Source organism: Gouania willdenowi, chromosome 5, assembly GCF_900634775.1.
Source record: "Gouania willdenowi chromosome 5, fGouWil2.1, whole genome shotgun sequence".
NCBI lineage: Eukaryota > Metazoa > Chordata > Actinopteri > Blenniiformes > Gobiesocidae > Gouania > Gouania willdenowi.
In genome coordinates, this window is record NC_041048.1 from 19,189,466 (window position 1) to 19,207,884 (window position 18,419).

The following is an 18,419-nucleotide window of genomic DNA, read 5'->3' on the forward strand; positions in this document are numbered from 1 at the left end:
TAAAGAAATTAACAACTTAACAGAATCAGAATCTGTTGTAAAAGCAAAAGTTAAAATTAAATAAAAATGTATTTGACACTTTGATAACATGCCACTAGTTTGGATATTGGTGCTTGAATTACAGTTAGTTACCATTTACTTGTTCTCACAAGTTTAAAAAAATGAAATAAATAAAGTCAAGTTTTTCTATATATAGTGATAGCAGATGTCCACCAGGTGGCAGCAGGTGTGTTTACAGCTGCTTCCTGTTCTCTCATTGGTCAGTGAGCTAAGATCAGGGAGGAGGAGGCGGGGCTACTCACCCTGTTAGACTGCCGTCCACTTGGGTCGCACCACGTAGACTTTGTTGCTCGGCATGGGGACGCGAGCACGTTTGCAGACGTCAGGGTAACCGGGGCTCAGGGCTCTGCAGGAGGACAAGGTGTGACGTTACACACACAGGAAGTGAAACAGAATCAACCATTGATCAACCACTAACAGGAAACAAAAGCTTTGATTTCTGCTGAATGTTGTGAATGAGTACGTAACCATGATATTATTTGACTGACAACAAGAAGAAGAAAGTAAACACATTTTTACTTACTTCTCCTCTCCAGTTAACTGCTTCTCAAAATTTCTGCGAGGAGTCTGACCACCAGAGCTGCACACACACACACACACACACATCCATGAGGTTAAGGAAAAGTGGATAGGAAAGGAGATAGGAGGGAATATTCAGACTCACACAGGAAGTCAGAGGTGGAACAGGAAATGAAACGGGAAGTACAGAGAACATCAACACGATGATAAAGGAGGAAATGATGGAGAGGATCAGTAGTGTGTGCTGCCCCCTGCTGGTCACTGGTTGGATGTGGTTGTGGTCGTACCTGAGGCAGCGTCTCTTAGGCATCTGCTGGTCCAGGTCTCTCTGCAGTCGCTCCTCCCTCGTCAGCTCTCTGATGTTGGAAGTCACACCGAAGATGGGCCGCGACCACTCCTCTGAAAGGAAGGAAGGAACCATCATCTGTAACGATGACCAGCTGAAGCCGTACACCGTACACAGGTATGAGTGTGGGCGGGGCTTACGGATGAGTTTGAGGGCCAGCTCTTTGTTGGATCTGGTCTCTTTGGGATGTTCGTAGAGGAACATGACGGCTCTGCCGATGCCGCTGTGCTTTAGGGTCTGCTGGCTAACGCTGGTAAGCTAAACACGGAGAGGAGGGGTTAAAGGTTAAAGATCACAGAGAGGCACAGGGATCAGATGGAGCATCAGATAGATGAGTGAGACCTGCTGTAGGATCTTCAGCATCTCCTCTCTGATGTTCAGAATAGGCAGAGACTTATCAGGTAGAGGACTGATCCACTCCTTAATGGCTGACATCACCCCACAGTCTAGGAACGTCTCCTTCAAGTCCTGTCTGAGGGAAAAATAAACACAGCACAGCAAGGTGAGGTGTGTGTGTGTGTGTGTGTGTGTGTTCTTACTTCTTCAGGTGCTTCACCACCTGAGGCAGCAGTAATAACTTCTTCGTAGCAAGTTTGTTCTGAATGTTCAGAGTTCGATCCTCCTGTTACACAAACACACCCAACTCTTTAATGCTTTTACTTTTACTTTGAAGCAGGGAGCTTTATTGTGAAGGGATGGACGGACCTCTGCGGCCTCGGTCATCTTCGCGATCATGGCAAAGACCACGTCGTCTGCGTCGCTGATTGAGATTCCTCCAACACGACGACGACTTTTCATCGCTTTCCTACGAGCTAGCATGATGTCAAAGTCTGTGATGAAGCTGGTACACGCACGCACGCACACACACACACACACACACACACACACACACACACACACACACACACACACACACACACACACACACAAACACACACAGTTACTTTACTGGTGTTTTGGTGAAACCAGTGTCCGTGTTAACTGATGACTGTCTTCTCAGCCACACCAGCTAACACAGTCACCAGCTAACATGATCAAAAACATGGTCACCAGTTGCTTTCAATCACTGCAGTTACTCTGATAGCTAATGCTAACGAGTCACTACTGATTGGATGTGTGTCAGTAAGGGGGCGTGGCTCATGCTCAGGTGTCAACACTGTGTTCAACCAATGAGGTGATTGGTCCAAAGCGTCACATGTGAACTTACTGCTGCCCGCTGTGGTCGACGCCCTCGACTGAGTCTGACTTCTCTTCCTGTGGCGCCGTCTTCTCTTTCGTCTGTTTGTCTCCTTCCAGGTGCTCCTTGTCAAAGCCCTGTAGACACGTTCTAGGTGAAAACTACACATCTATGTTCACTAGATCTATAGGCTATCAGTCTTTACCATGAAGTCTTCCTCATCCTCATCTTCAGACGCTCCAAAGATGTCTGCGATCAATTGTCTACACACACACACACACACACACACACACACACACACACACACACACACACACACACACACACACACGGTCAGAACTCTGCTGGTGGTCATGTGACCTCTCTGTGTTACTCACTCATCCTCGTATCCAGACTTGCTGTTGCTGCCGTTTGAGTCATTGTCGTCATCCGACATCACTCGACTCTTCTCACGACTGAGGAGAGACGACAACATCAGGAGTGTAACTCCAACTGGTCACCATTATAACTGATGACTTGTTTAAATTGGATTTTAAAAACCACAGCAATTGGTTAATAGTATAAAATGTAAGGAAATTTGGTTTAAACTAGCTTAAAAAAAGGCATTAAAATATGTTAAAAATAAACATAAAATGTAGTGAAAAGTGGTTAAAAGTGACAACAGTGGCTCAACATATGCAACATTAACTGGGAAAAGTGGTGGAAAGGGTTTCTAAGTAATAAAAATGTCTTGAAAGTCAAAAAAGTGCAGAAAATGCCATTGAAATTTGTGGCAGAAATGGGAGTAATTTAGTAAAAAATGCATTAAAAGGAGCAAAAATATGGTTAGAAAAAGTGATGAATATAGGTGAAAATATGGCAAGTTTGGTGTAGTTTGCAGAAAAAGGATAAAAATAAGCAAAAATGGACTCAAATTGTTTATAAAATATTTTAGTCCCTTGAAGGTGGTGACCCCCTGCCAGTGTCTCTTGACCCAAATGGAGTTCTGACCCAAAGGTTGAGAACCCCTAATCTAAAGGAGTCTCTTTGTTCAACTTCAAAATGTGATGTGATGTGTGTGTGTGTATATATAGTATGTGTGTGTGTGTGTGTTTATATATACACAGTATGTGTGTGTGCGTATATGTGTGTGTGTGTTTATATATACAGTATATGTGTGTGTATATGTGTGTATATGTGTGTGTTTATATATACAGTATATGTGTGTGTGTGTGTGTGTCTGTGTGTTTATATATACAGTATGTGTGTGTGTGTGTGTGTGTGTGTATATACAGTATATATGTGTGTAACGTCTGATTGGTACAAACGTGTGATGTCTCACCAGGCTTTTCTTCATCCTCCTCCTCATCCTCGCTGTCAGACAGGAACTTCTTCCTCTTCGCTGCAGACACACACACACGTTGATCCTGTGGAAACAGACGTTACCATAACGTTCAGAGTAGAAGTCAGGACTTTATGTTGATTTTACCAAAGGCAAGATTAGAACTAAAACAAAGATGTCCGTCTGTTCTAGGGTTAAATTATGGAATGATGTTGATAAAGAAAAAAAAAAATGCGTGACACACTATTTAAAATATTAATATTCAATATTTGTTAGAAAAGATATGTAAAGTAGTAGAAATATGTGTGTAAGAGTATGAAGTATTCTTTGTTAAATGTTGTATATAAAAAAGTATATATATATATATATTAGTTTTTTGCATTCTTTGAAAAAGGAAACTCAAATGTTCTTTGTTGTATGCTTGCATTTCTTTTGTGTATTATTTGAGAACAATAACTTGAATGTTATGATTTATGTTGGGCAAATAAGCATTTTTGCTTCCGTCTGTTTCAGTCTTGTTTTATATTTTTAAATTGAGATTTATTTTTAGGCTGAAACAAATAAACTGAGACTATAATTGGGAACTTTTCTCATTTAGAAATGAAGGTGTGACTTATACACCGATGCCACTTATACATTCATTTTTGTTCTGACAGCAGTGGGTTATGATTGTTATTGTTTACTGTCAGTCAGTCTGTTGCTAAGTAAATTGTGGCTAAGGAAGTGTGTCTCTGACCTCTGACTGACGCCCAGCGCTGTCAGACGCAGGATGTTCGTCCTGCACTGGAATCCCACCGTCGTCATCTGCAGAACGAAGCACACGTTAACATTAGCATTAACAACATGTGAACTACATCTACAGTGGACACAAAACAAGAGAAGAAGAGCAGCTCATTGGTGGTAGATTAACTGAACTATTGGTTAGTTATCTCATGTTGATGGTGAGTTCATTAACTTTATATTTGGTGATGAAGTGCTATGAGAGTTGTATTCAACGCTATAATAATAAAGTTTAATTGAACTGAAATGGTAATGTAGGTTTACATCAGTACAATTTGTTCACCGATATTAAAAAAAAAAAAAAAACGTTAAAAATAATAAAATAAATATGGCACTTTATCAATCACTTAAGTTAAATCAGTTTATTATTTATTATTGAAAATCAAGTGGAAAATTTTAGAATATCAAAAATTGGCAAAAAGTGAATATCAAACACCTCTCATAATAATAATAATAATAATAATAATAATAATAATAATAAAAGTGACTTTGAGATTCCCTTAATGATATGCATTATAAACACAATTATTAATAATATTATTTAATATTACTGAACAGTGTAACGGTACAAATTGTATCCAAATTAACTGGTGACAAATAGATGTTAGAATTTATATGATTTGACACTTTTGCAGAACAATATAAACCAACAATAAATATCAAAATATCACACAAACCGAAGATTGATTGTATTTGAACATTTTCATAATCATTATTTTGATTTTGTCTTGACAAAATAGTAAAGTGATTTAACAGCATCCTGTTAGCATGATGCTAACAGGACTTTATTGACATGATTCCGTGTATTCACTGTTAAACTTTAGGTAGTTAATGGTTGGTTTGGGTTGTTAGTTAGCTGATGGTGTTACACCAAATTCTATTTCTATTTCTCTGGTCTGTGTGAGCGAGTTCAAGCAGCCCAGTGGCAACAGCGCCCCCAGTGGTCACAGAATGTGGTGTAACACCTGTAAGGAGGAGACAAAGTTAGGTACCCGAGCGTCCTCCAGAGATAAAGTTCTTCTCTCCGTCCATCTTTCACTTCGGTGTCGGTTTCGGTTCTGAGCAGAGGTTAAAATATGTCCGCTTATAGTGAACAGACTGTGAAATAATCTCCAAAACAGCGCAGAAGGAAGCAAGAGATGAACTCACTGCTTCCAAAGTTAAGAGCGAACCAATCACTGCGCATGCGTAAAGTAGGACGGAAATGTCCTTTCAAGTTTATTCGATTTTTAAAGAAACGAGAAAAAAAAAACAAAAAACAAAACTGTATTTCTCTAAAGCGTTTCCAAAATATTAAAACAAGGTCCTAAGGAAGTTATAAAATATAATTTATGATTTTAATCAAAGAAAAAAACAAGTTCAAACTTCAGAAAACAATAATATTTATATAATATTTATTATAATTAGAAATAAAAACTGTTTGTGATCCTGAATGTGTTTGTATTTCCCTGATGAGAGGAATAAGTGGGCTGAGCACACAAACACTTCACTGTGTGTGTGTGTGTGTGTGTGTGTTCAGAGCTATACAATTCTTCCCTTATCACAATAACTATTTACAAAAGAACAAGGAGAGTGTGCTGAAGGGGTGGGGTGCACGTGGGGCGGGGTTAAACAAAATCTGCTCTTATGGGGTAATAAATGTGATCCATTTACTCCAAATAACATAAAACCTGTCCTTTTGGATCCTTATAACATAAGTCAACTGTGTACTTATAAACAATGTTTGACCTCCATAAAGATGTGACGTTAAGATAAAAAAAAACATTCATTTCATTGATGCCGTCATGTTTTGTTTTCTCTACTTGAAGCACTTCATTCACACTTATCTCCATATCTGTGTAGTGTCAAATGTGAGAAACCAATCATTTCAACAATGTTAGACCCAAATGAAGTGAAACAAGGCAGATGAGAAAGTGATTTATTAAAAGGAACAAAAGGCTGAGAGGAAGCTTTGATCCATGTGTATCACACAGCTGTGAGAGCACTTCTCCCACTGGAAGCTACAGCATTCATCCTCTGCTTCATCTGAAATAAAAAAGATCATAAAGGCACACATTTCATTCCTCCTAAACATGTGTACAACATGTACAACCAAAGACAAGCTGTATGATTGTACACTAGGGCTGCACCATTTTGACCAAAAAAAAAAAAATGCAATTTTTCTGACAGATATTGTGATTTCGATTTCATTTACGATTTTTAAAAAGATTTGATACATTTAAATGCACGTGCATTTTATTTTATTTTTCCAAATTCTGTTTTCTAAATCAATTTCTTTCTAGAAATATTAATTTTTTTTCTGAAAATATTAGTTTTTAATTCCTGTGATGAAACAAAAATAATTACTAATGAATAAAAAACCCATAATTAAACAAAAATGTATGTCAAAAATAAAGTAAGATACAATTAAAAGGAAGATATAAATTGTGCTTTGAGGAAACAAAATAAATTCCAATAAAAAAGCAAACTAAAATTAAGCAAAAATGTTTGTCAAAAATAAAAATGTAATTTAAATTATCGAGTTAGATACATTTAAAAGGTAGATATAAGTTGTAGTGACATGGATTATTCTGACTTCTCCTTTGTAATTATTCATGTCATATAAAGATGTATGAAAGCAGCATTAATGTCACTCAGTTTCCCCTCAGGGATCAATGGTTTACTGAATCTGATCAGGTTTATTGATTACATTTTGATCAACTTAATGATTAAACAAAAATATGTCCGCCAGCAGGTGGCGCTAAAACAAAGGACAACGCGTTTTGGCCAATAACTCCCACACCGTTTGTTGCAAATTTAAAACCTTCATATCCACATATTCCTTGAATAGCACTGAATCAACCTGGGCTCGGCCACGCCCATTTCCGCCTTAATTTTTCTCGTAGCAACATTGCAAAAACTGGAAAACCTACATTTTAGAACTCCGCCTTGGGGTATGGTCCAATCAGCGTGAAACTTGGCACGTAGAGTCTTCAGTTGGACTTGATCTAAAGTTGAGAAAATAATTTTGTTCGGGCAAAATATGCGCAAATTATTTACGAGTAAAATTTTCTAGCTAGCTATGAAAACGCGAACTGGCGCATATCTCGGTCAAATTAAATGTTAACAACACCAAATTTGAGATCCTTAATTGGCATGTGACTGTGAGAGTATGCGCCAAATTTGATTATATAGGCCACTAGGGGGCGCTACAAATAACAAATATTTATATCTCTTAAATGGCGAGACCTATTTTTACCAGATTTGGTGGGTATGATCTTGGGTCCCCTCCTGAGGCGATATCTCAAAGTTATTCGTGATTGGTGAAAGTGGGCGTGGCTTATTACATCCAAACATATAAATAACAAACATTTATTTCAGCTGAACTATTATTTGAGGGCTGTAAATTTTACAGGGTAGATATAGAAGACCACACAGACCACTCATACCACTAGGTGGCGCTATAATTGCAAAAACATTTTGGCCTTTAACTTTCACAATTTTATTCACATCTTCATAAAATTCATATCCACATGTTTCCTACATAGATTCGCATCTTCTGACATAGGCCACGCCCACTCCCACAGCACATTGCTCTTTGTAAGTCACGACATATCAAAAACCTACTTTTTCAAATTACTCCTTGGGGTTTTGTTTAATCGGCATGAAACTTGGCACATAGAGTCTTCAGTTGGACCTGATCTAAAGTTGATAAAATAATTTTGTTGGCTCATAATTTGCGCGAATAATTACTCAGTAATTTTTTCTAGCTAGCTATAAAAATGCATAACTGTTGCATATCTCAGTCAAAATAAATGATAACAACACCAAATCTGAGATCCTTGGTTGTCATGTGACTGCAAGGGTGTAAACAAAATTTTAATAAGTTATGCCACTAGGGGGCGCTGCAAATATGGGAAATGTATATCTCATAATTGGCAAGACCAATTTTTATCAAATTCGGTGGGTATGACCTTGGGACGCTCCTGGGACCGTATCTCAAAGTTAATCGCAATTGGTCAAAGTGGGCATGGCTTATTACCAGTGCTGGGAACGTTACTTTAAAAAAGTAATTAGTTATAGTTACTCACTACTTGTTCCAAAAAGTAACTGCGTTAGTAACTGAATTACTCTATAATAAAAGTAACTCATTACCAAGGAAAGTAACTATTTGTGTTACTGTTAAAAAAAAGAAAAATTTGCTACATGTCAAATAATTCAGATTTTTTTAGATGCGTGTGTCGTGAGGTGCTTCATTAATTTTGAGTTGCTTACAACGGATGTTGACAAAGTCTTCACTCCTGGATATAATGAACACTTCACATACACGTTCTTGCCTTTGACCACAATTAATTTAAAGTAGTGTTTGTATCGTCACCTTAAAAATGTCAACTTTTCATCAGACTGCTCCACGCTCGCCATCTCTGCTGCTTCATCCAATCTGCAGTGTGTGTTTGTGTGTGTGTGTGTGTGTGTGTGTGTGTGTCGCGAGTGCTGGCACATCGCCTTAGCCAATCATAATCGCTCACCTTGTTTTTAACCCACCTGCTCACTACATTGAATAAGAAGCCAGGGATGCTTTTGGATCACAGTTCATTTAATCAATACATGTAACGCACCGCATTTAACATTCAGTAACGATAACAGCGTTGTAACTGCATAAAAAGTAATTAGTTAGATTACCCCGTTACTGAAAAACAAACACCGTTACCTAACGCCGTTATTTTAAACGCCGTTATTCCAAACACTGCTTATTACTACATAACATATAAATAAACAAACCTTTATTTCAGCAGAAGTTATATGTTGAGGGCTGTGAAATTTACAGGGTAACTATAGAAGAGCACACAGATCACCCATACCACAAAGTGCACCACAAGGTGGCGCTATAATAGGTGCAAATGCATTTTGGCCTGAAACTTTCACACTTTAAATCACATCTTCCAAAACTTCATATCCACCTGTTCACAGTGTCCTGACGCTCGCCACGAGCTCGTCGTCCTTCATGACGTACTTCCACGGGCTCCACGAAACCTGAGGGCCAAGTCGCGCGGGAAGGTTTGGCCCCCTTTCATAACTGCTTGCAGTGCTAGTTGACTTTGTAATTGTCATAAAAAATTCTATAAAAATGGTCAATTATATTTTTAACACAAAACTGTGGAACCATGTTATAAAAATAAATAAATAAATAAATAATCGAAGGATATACTGACAAAAAAGTCTCAGATGTCCACACCAAAAATATTAAAACCTATATTTTCATTGATTAGGAAGCCTAACAAGGTAACCAATAAATAAGAAAGAAATAGATTTTTTTTTTTTAGTGTGTTTTAGCAGAAAGGTTGGCTTTTATTAGATTATTTATTTCAGGCTCTGTAATTGTGATTTATTGTAATTGAACTTCAGTAATTGATAATGTAATTGTAATTGACTTTCTGAGGAAAAAATATTGTAATTTAATTGTAATTGTAAAAAATGCTGATAACTGTAATTGTAATTGAATATGGATAATTTGAAAACATAATTTCAACTGAAAAATCTAATTGACCCCAACCCTGCTTTGGTTATATCAGCTGAATTGTGATTCCTAACCACAAATGCAAGTATTTAGATGGCTTCCTGACCTATTTTTCTGCAGTGCAGATGTGTCTCCTTGTGCTTCATTAAGAGTTGTGAGACCCCTCCTCCTTGTTGGCATCTTCTTATCTCAACAGAGAATGCTTGTAGCATAGTTTAGCTGCAACCAATGCCTGTGAGTCAGCTGTTTACAATTTACAAAAGCCCTCGTTGCATATGGGTAGATATTAATGGTGCTCGGATTGATCGGCTGATCTCCGAGGAACAGTATGAGATTGGCGTTCGCCGACCAACGCCTTTTATTGCTGATCGCAAAAAACGATCACCTGTCCTGTAGCTCATACCTTGCAGCCGGCAGAGGCTCTGTATGTAGAGCAGTGACGTGCCGTCAGGGTAGGCAAGGTAGGCAGTGCCTACCCAAGGGTGAATTGATATTTTGATTATTTGTTTTAATTATAATATAATTATAAATTATTTTTCCATTTCCAATAGCCTACAGTACCTATAAGTTTGAAAGTGTCTGCATTTTGTGCATATCATAGCCCAAATTACTAAACAGGGCTATTTCCTGGAACAGCTGCACAGTCTCACTCCGCTGTAAGGCAGAGGGAGGCCACGCCCCCTCCCAAAGGCACGTTGCTGCTCTGCCTCAGTTCCCATTGTGTGTTTTTACATGTTTGCACAGTCAGGAATGGTGCAAAAGGAAGGATTGGCTTTGTGGATGCTCCTCACTGAGGCTGTTCTGAGTTGTTGTTGTCTTTTTCTCCTTATGTCTGTGTTTCCAACTCAAACAACGGATGCACTGCTGTGTCATGAGATACATCTTGTGGGCGAGTATGGAGGCTGCTATTGAATAATTGTTTTTTTTTTCTTTAATGGTGTTTACGATTTTGATTTTTTTAGATGGGTAAATTATTGTTCATGTGGATCTGTTGGGTTTTTTCTTTCTTATTATGAATTTTATATTTTGATAAGCGCATTGAGATGACTGTTGGAAATTTCTTTATACAAATAAAATTGATTTGAATTGAATTAACACTTGCCAGCAGAAATATGAAATTGTCATTGGTGGTCTCGATTTGCAACGTGCCTACCCAGCCCTAGTGGTCACGGCACGTCTCTTGTGTAGAGTAGTGTCCCCCTCCCCCTTCCCTTCACACTGCGCAGGCGCGTGGCGGCAAACCACAACAACAAACATGTCTGCCGTGTGAAGCTTTTATAAGATTTGTGAGGGTGATGTAAAATTTGCATCGTGCAACACATGCAACAAAATAATACTTCGCGGGGCAAGCACATCAAAAGGCTTCAACACAACAAACTTGATCCGACATTTGAAGAACGAACACTTGACGGAGTATGGTGAGTTCTCGAGGCTCGCGGCAGACAAAGAAAAAAAGACTGCAACAGTCAGACGGCAGTTAAAAAAAGCCCACGCTTGGCAACACTTGCCCGTATGAGCGTGACAGTCAGAAGGCTAAGCAAATAACCAGGAAAATAATTGAAATCATCGGACTATAGATGACCAGCCTTTCCATTGGTGGAAGACACCGGGTTCCGCCAACTACTCTCTCACTTGTGACCCCCTGTTACATGCTACCGGGACGTACATATTTCACAGCCCTGCCAGAGCTCCACCAGACAGTGCACTCTCATGTCGAATGTCTCCTTAAATAAGGACTCTCATCCTCTGTAAGTTTCCCGAGTGATATATGGAGGTCAGACGTCAATCCTGTGTCAGTGCTGAGTTCAACAGCTCACTGGATTGATGCAGAATTTCAACTTCAAAAAGCTGTTCCGCATGCCCAGGACTTGTCGGGCTCCAATACTGCAGTAGCTTTAGCGGCTGCATTTGAGAAAATAGTTCCAACATGGCCAAAAGACAAGGTACACGTGATACTGAGAGATAATGCCCGAAACATGGTCAAAGCTATGACAGATGCTGGGTATCCAAGTTTGGGGTGTATGGCACACACCCTGCAGCTGGCCATCCATGATGCAGTGCAGTCACAGCACAGTAGTGACTTTATTGCCAAAGGAAAACGCATTGTGGGGCGCTTTAGGCACTCTCCTTTAGCACATGCAAGACTTCAGAGTGTACAGAAACAACTCGGACAGCCCACCAAAAGACTACAACAAGATGTCAGCACTAGGTGGAACAGCACCTATTACATGCTCCGCAGTCTCTTTGAGCAAAAACGAGCACTAGGTGTCTACCCAGCTGACTTTGAGCTACCTTTCCAGTGGGAATTGATTGAAAACATGACAACACTCTTGGAACCTTTTGAAGAGCTGACTAAGGAAATATGCTCATCAACTGCAACTGCTGCTGATGTCATACCCTCTGTGATGGTTTTAAAGCGTCTACTTGCCAAAAGTGCTGCAGCAGATCATAGTGTGAAGACAACAAAGGTCACGTTGCTGGAAGCCTCACCAAAAGTTTTGCTGACATTGAAAAGGAGCCCCTTTACAGTTTGGGAACCATCATAGACCCAAGGTGAGAAAATTATCATCAAATAATGATGAAAAAAAGGCATTTGCTTATACATAGTTAATGATTTTATTTTCAAGTGGCCTGAAACTACTCTCAGTGACATCTTGTTTTTTTCCCCTTAGGCAAGGATAACCAGAGAAGTCCTGATTCTTGTTAATTTTACAACTTATTGTAGTTTGTACAACTTATTGTTTTTTTTTTTTCGTTTGCTTATTAAATGAAAACACATCCATGTCCGAACAAAAATTGAGTAGTGCTACTGTAAGGCAAATGTATTAATATACAACAAGCACTAAACATGTATGCATTCAACTTAGTGCATCAGAAAAATTATAATCAAGCATTAAACATATATGCTTTCAACTTGTAGCATTACCTTTTTTGTGGGTCGAAGTAAGCCAGCAATGATCCAGGCTCAGCTGTGAGTGTTTCTTTGATTTGTTGGAAGGCCTGCTCGTGTGCTTGGTCCCATTCGAACTCTGCATCTTGGCGTAGTAGTTGTCTGAGTGGTGCGCTCATTTCTGACAGGTTGGGGGCAAATCTGGCAAGGTTTTTCACCACACTGATGATTGTCTCTAGTATCGCTGCTGTTTCAGGGGGTTTCATGTTCCTGACAGCTTCTACCTTGTGGGGGTCTGGCTTCAGTCCTTTGGCTGTGAGCTTGTGTCTGGTCTAAAGGAAAAGCACAGAATAATCCACATTGCTTGAGGTCTTGTCTAGTTTTCACAGAATAATGTTGAACTGTTTCATAACATTCACATATTTTTAGATGTACTGTCTGTACATCCCTACTAGAACTTGTTGCTACACTATCCCATACCACAAGGAGGCAGTGCAGGGTCTCTCTTTTTCTCGGGATATGAAATTTTTCACCACCTTATGTATTATTATAAACTGTTACAAACAACTGAACAAACTAAGATTTTTTTTTTTTTTTTTTTTTTTTTTTTTGTTTTGACCCAAAATTTTAAGCAGCTCTGAGGTAACATTAATGAGACAGAGAATGGGTTCCTAATGATCCTGGTGGACTGGTATTGTGCTTTATTATTTATTTTTGTGTGGTTTTAAATTGGTCTGTGTATGATTGATTAAAAAAAACAAAACAAAAACCTTTTCTGCTTTGTCTTAGAGCTGGGCGATATGGTCCATGCTTTACAATCAAATGATATCATCAAATTATCATTTTTCTTTCAGTTAAATAGAATCTCAACATATTGCAAATCCTGATACATCGCCCAGGCCTATTTGGTCTTATATTGACATTTCACTGTGCAACATAACGAATAAATGCTGTCATTTCCATTAGAGCACCTCTCCATCGCTAATGATGTAGTGGCGGTGCTTTAACGCTAGAGGAAGAACTTCCATTACAGTATATCTGTCACTTTAGTACATTTCTCAGATCAGGATTGAAATCATCAAATTACTTGTTCAATCTTCACATCATCGTGTTACATGTGCACATAAAATAATAATAATAATAATAATAATAATAATAATAATAATAATAATAATAATAATAATAATAATAATAATAATAATAATAATAATAATTTCAGTTTCTTATTTCTTTGAACAAGTTACAAATCCTTTGGTACATCTAACAGATAATTATGATTACTTAGCTGCTGTTTCCTACAGTTGCATTTGACATGTTGATCAAAATGTATCATATCAGTCTCTGTTGAATAGTCTCACCTCCACAACATTTAGGTATGAGTTCATCAGGTTTTTTTTAACATGCAAAATGGTTGAACATGTTGTTATAATATGTAAATCATATACTCTGTCCTGAATTGGTAAATTGCTTCCAGGTGAATCTTGACTTCCTCCAACAAAAATAAATGTGTGAAGCATTGATCAACCAAAGATTGACCAGTTTATACACAGTCGGAGCCATGGTTGGGGTCAATAATAATTGATAATTATTAAGAATCTGTCACCCTTGTAATCAGAGTTACAGTGGAATTGAGTTCAGATAATGGACTTTGTGATTGTAATTACCATGGAAATTTAAAAAAAAACTTTAAATTACAAGTAAATAAGTATAGTTACACATAAGTAGTCAACACATATTAACATTTTTAAATAGGGATAGTGCAATTTTACAGAGTAACAATACTGTGAATGCAAATTATGTTTTGTACAAAGAGTTTATAGTTCCTAGTTGGGCTTTTACATTACAATAAATGCACTAAAATGTAAATGTAAAGATGTTGAAATGAGATGTACACACAAAAAACAGCATACAATCATCACAACACTATATGAATAAAAGTTGGTAAAATTGTAATTGAACTTTAGTAATTGAGAACGTAAATGTAACTGACTTTCAGGGGAAAAATAATAATTGTAATTTATTTGTAATTGGAAAAAAATTGCCGGTTGAATTGTTATTGAACATAAAACATAATTGTAATTGAAAAATGTGATTGACCCCAACCCTGGTTGGAGCACAACACAATATTACAATGTTACATTATGGCCATACCAGCCTGTCATTGCCCGATCTTGTTCGATCTCGGAAGCTAAGCAGGTCTGGGCCTGGTCAGTAGTTGGATGGGAGACCACTGACAATTCCACAGTGGGGTCTGTCATTGTTTCCTTGGGCAAGACACTTATGAATGTAGTGAGTGAGTGTTGGTGGTCGTCGGAGGGGCTGATGGCGCAATGTGGCAGCCTTGCTTCTACCCAGGGCAGCTGTGGCTACAATAGTAGCTTACCACCATTAAGTGTGGATTGTCTTTGAGTGTCTATGATAAAGCACTATATAAAACTACAGTATATATAACTATAAAACTATATAAAATTCAATATATATATATTTATTATTACAAGGACAAGGAATTAGATGAGGTTAACTTAGCCAGAGAAAAGAAGAGGAAGAGGAGTGAGGATGGTGGTGGAGGAGTTAGGAGATAAACAGATGAAGGAGCAGAAAAGGCTGAGGACAGATGGACATTCCAGATGAGATAAGAGACACACAGGTAGAACGTTCTCAATCACGGGCTTACATTGACTGAGGCTGGTCCAAGGCTACAGCCAAATATTACGAGAACAACTTCATCCTCAATCATTCAAACGTTTTGTCTCCACTGCGTGCACAGTTTCATGAGTTTTGAGCAAAAGACTGGCTTTTGCAGGTCATCCAAGGTGTTTTGCTATTTGTACAAATGGTTATGAGAAATGCACTTACTCTTGTGTAAATGGTGAGGATGATGTGAGAAAAACTGTTATATATATTCATACTTACACTGGTATGTATTCAGATTTTCATATACATATACATATATGTTAAATCTTTCTTATACAGTATATTTTCAGACTTCTATACATATATTCAGATATTGGGGCACTGATTGTAAAGTTGCGCATGCTAAAATGAACAGCAAAATTTTGCAACATTTGGGGCGACCGTGGCTCAGGTGGTAGAGGGTTGTCTTCTGATGGAGATGTTGGGGGTTCGATGTGTCGAAGTGGTCCTTGGGCAAGACACTGAACCCTAAGTTGCTCCCAGTGGTCGACTAGCGCCTTGCATGGCAGTCCTGTCCCACTGGTGTGTGAATGTGAGAGTGATTGGGTGAATGAGCTGATATGTAAAGCGCTTTGAGACTGCTTCAGTGTGGTGATAAGACGCTATATAAATCAAGTCCATTTACCATTTTTACCATTTAGCAAAAGAACCACTATTAAAAAAAAAATCGTGTTTTTTTTGTTTTCGTTTTAAACCAGATATGCAGCAATATTTGTGAAAAGTGTGATATTTCTTTTCTTGCAAAAATACAATCTCAATGTATGTCTGAATCTATATCTAAATGTTAAATAATAAATCTAAATGTCACGGTACCAAAATGAAAGCTCATTCTGGTGAATTTGCATATCAGCTAAATATTCAGTTTCACCCGTAACATTTAGATTTAACATTTGGATTTAGATTTAACATTTACATTTATATTTAACATCTTCATGTCTTCAGGTTGGAGAAGAATTGTGTGAGAGCCATTATTATAGATCGCTGCTCTATTTTATTCACATTTCACACTCACTTGACTACCAGAGGTGTTCAATTCAGACACCTCAGTCATGTGTTTATGAGGACACACTGTATATTCTGTCTGATATTCACTGATTTTTATGAGAAAAGGAGAGGGAACAATAACGTGCACGATGTGTCAGTGTGTGAGTGAAAAGCCTCTGTCACAGGTAAGCAATGAACAGCTGTGATGAATGAATAATGAAATGGCAATGTCGTCTGTATTCACATCCTGCCATTTAGGTCTTTAAATACCCGTGTCTACAGATTAGGTTAATCAAATGTGAGCCTGTGCAGTCATCTCAAAACATCACCATGGAAACAGTAATATCACTGTATTCTGAGAGTCTGCTCCTGTTTGGATTTTTTTTGGGGACGGTTTTCATTTGTGTGTGTTTAATGCTAAGTGTTCTCAACCAATCATGTAAGGATGTAAAAAAAAAAAAAAAAAAGAAAAAAGAAAATGCCAATTCCTCAACCCAGTTCTTTAGATGTTTATTTGCTGTTGCCTACAGTTAAATATTAGACAGAACACAGCAACATATGAGGTGTGCAGGGTGAGCATCCGTTAAAAGCAAAGGCACCAAAATACCCAACTTATGTCTAAATGATTACCAACATTTATGCACATAGTAAATACTTCAGTTTTTAATCAGTTTAGTAGCAGTGAAAGCAGGATTAGCTGTGAAGTTCATCCTGTGCTAAAAGCATGCTTACTGTATATGATCAACTGTCATTTAAAGCATGAGAGGATGCACAATATTCCTGTCTCCGTTTAGCAGTTAGCCGTAACATTAGGACCACCTGCCAGTTATGTTGCTGCATAAACTGCACAGACCTATTGAATCATGGACCCCATAAAGCCTCAACATGTGTCCTATGGTGTCAGGCACCAAATAAGTAGTCGCAAATGTTTTCAGGTGTGCATTTTGTGAGATTTCTGAACTCAGGTTGCTGCAGTCCTTGATACAGACATTTGAGTCATTGTTGTTGTACCGCTCTGCAAAGTGCCCAATAACTGTTTACAGTTCTACAATTTCATTTAGCAGACGATTTTATCTACAGCAACGTGCAACACAAGCTAGGGTTAAGGGAGTTGCTCAACATCTCACAGTGATGGACCAGGGTGGATTTGAACTGGTGACCCTTAGATTACAAACCCGTTTCCAACGCCAATCAGAGGTTTTCAAGCAAGGAAACAAGCAGACTCACTCACACCTGGATTGTTTATATACTTTTCTGCTATGTTTTCAATGTTGCCTATATATAAGAAGAGCACATTCATTAAATAATAATAATTTAAAAAAGCACTTTTCTGAACAGTTTTATTCCTTGAAATTCAACCAATGGGATCCAGCGATTTACAGCATGTGACGTAAACACTTTGATTCTGGCACAGTTATTTGCATTTGCTTCCACCTTCTTTCTTTTGTTGATTTTTTTAATCTTAATTTACATTTGTGTAGTGTGCTAGAGCTAAGGCTAATTTAGTTAACATATGGTGTCTGAAAACCCTGTGAAAGATATATGCGCTTCTCTCCTGTTTTTCCTCACAGGGCCTCTGTCTCTGGTTGTACTGTTTTTTGATTCTGCTTGTTTTAATGAACTTTGTATTATTTTGCAAGTCAGTTTCAATGAAGATCTTTTTTCCACACTAAACTTTTTTTTTTTTTACCATCTACATCATCACCTGGGGGAGTCACGACAGTCCCTGAACTAAAATGACTCCTGACTTAAATTATTTCTTTATTGAGCCTGTAATTAAAGTGCCCTACACGATAAAAGAACAAGATAGGGAGAGTTATCTCTGAGCTCGCAGCAAGTTCCTTTTGCTGCACTCGTGTTGTTATTCTCTCCCTTAACTCTTATTAACTTCAGCTGTCAGTGGTCCTAATGTTATGGCTGTTTGGTGTATTTCCATCAGTATTCCAGGTGTGTGAAAATTCAAAGCTTTGTAAATCTAAAAAACGATTGAATTAATAAAATAAAAATCAGCAGCAGTAGCAACAGTTTCCTTCAGTAAGAGTGAATCCTCCAGCTCACCTGTTTGTCTACGTCTAGTATGGCTTACAGAAACAGATTTCACTGTAAAAAAGGAATGATTAACTTTGCAATGTATTCCCAGACTTCACCTCT

General features: G+C 38.0%; 1 protein-coding gene and 1 long non-coding RNA gene across 2 annotated transcripts; both read right to left on the bottom strand.

Annotated features, from left to right (window-relative positions):
- Window positions 1-306: 306 nt before the first annotated feature.
- On the bottom strand, window positions 307-2,546 carry LOC114462984 (protein IWS1 homolog). Its single transcript, XM_028446177.1, has 10 exons — window positions 2,480-2,546; window positions 2,308-2,365; window positions 2,133-2,239; window positions 1,631-1,766; window positions 1,465-1,547; window positions 1,268-1,397; window positions 1,066-1,183; window positions 867-978; window positions 584-640; window positions 307-406 (listed from the first exon to the last, which is right to left on the bottom strand). Exons 1-10 carry the CDS (start codon window positions 2,536-2,538, stop codon window positions 307-309), a joined length of 960 nt encoding a protein of 319 aa, XP_028301978.1. The 5' UTR covers window positions 2,539-2,546.
- Window positions 2,547-3,423: 877 nt separating this feature from the next.
- On the bottom strand, window positions 3,424-5,333 carry LOC114463366 (uncharacterized). The gene is made up of 3 exons (XR_003674085.1): window positions 5,196-5,333; window positions 4,160-4,227; window positions 3,424-3,508 (listed from the first exon to the last, which is right to left on the bottom strand). It is a non-coding gene; the product is annotated as an uncharacterized LOC114463366 (long non-coding RNA).
- Between the last annotated feature and the right edge of the window lie 13,086 nt (window positions 5,334-18,419).

Excerpts from the sequence above, each read along its gene's own strand:
- LOC114462984 (XM_028446177.1), bottom strand. The coding sequence starts at position 2,538 with ATGTCGGATGACGACAATGACTCAAACGGCAGCAACAGCAAGTCTGGA. Across the intron at positions 2,240-2,307 it reads AGGATGAGGAAGACTTCATG|GGCTTTGACAAGGAGCACCT; the intron begins GTAAAGACTGAT and ends ACGTGTCTACAG. Across the intron at positions 407-583 it reads CAGTTAACTGGAGAGGAGAA|AGCCCTGAGCCCCGGTTACC; the intron begins GTAAGTAAAAAT and ends GTCCTCCTGCAG.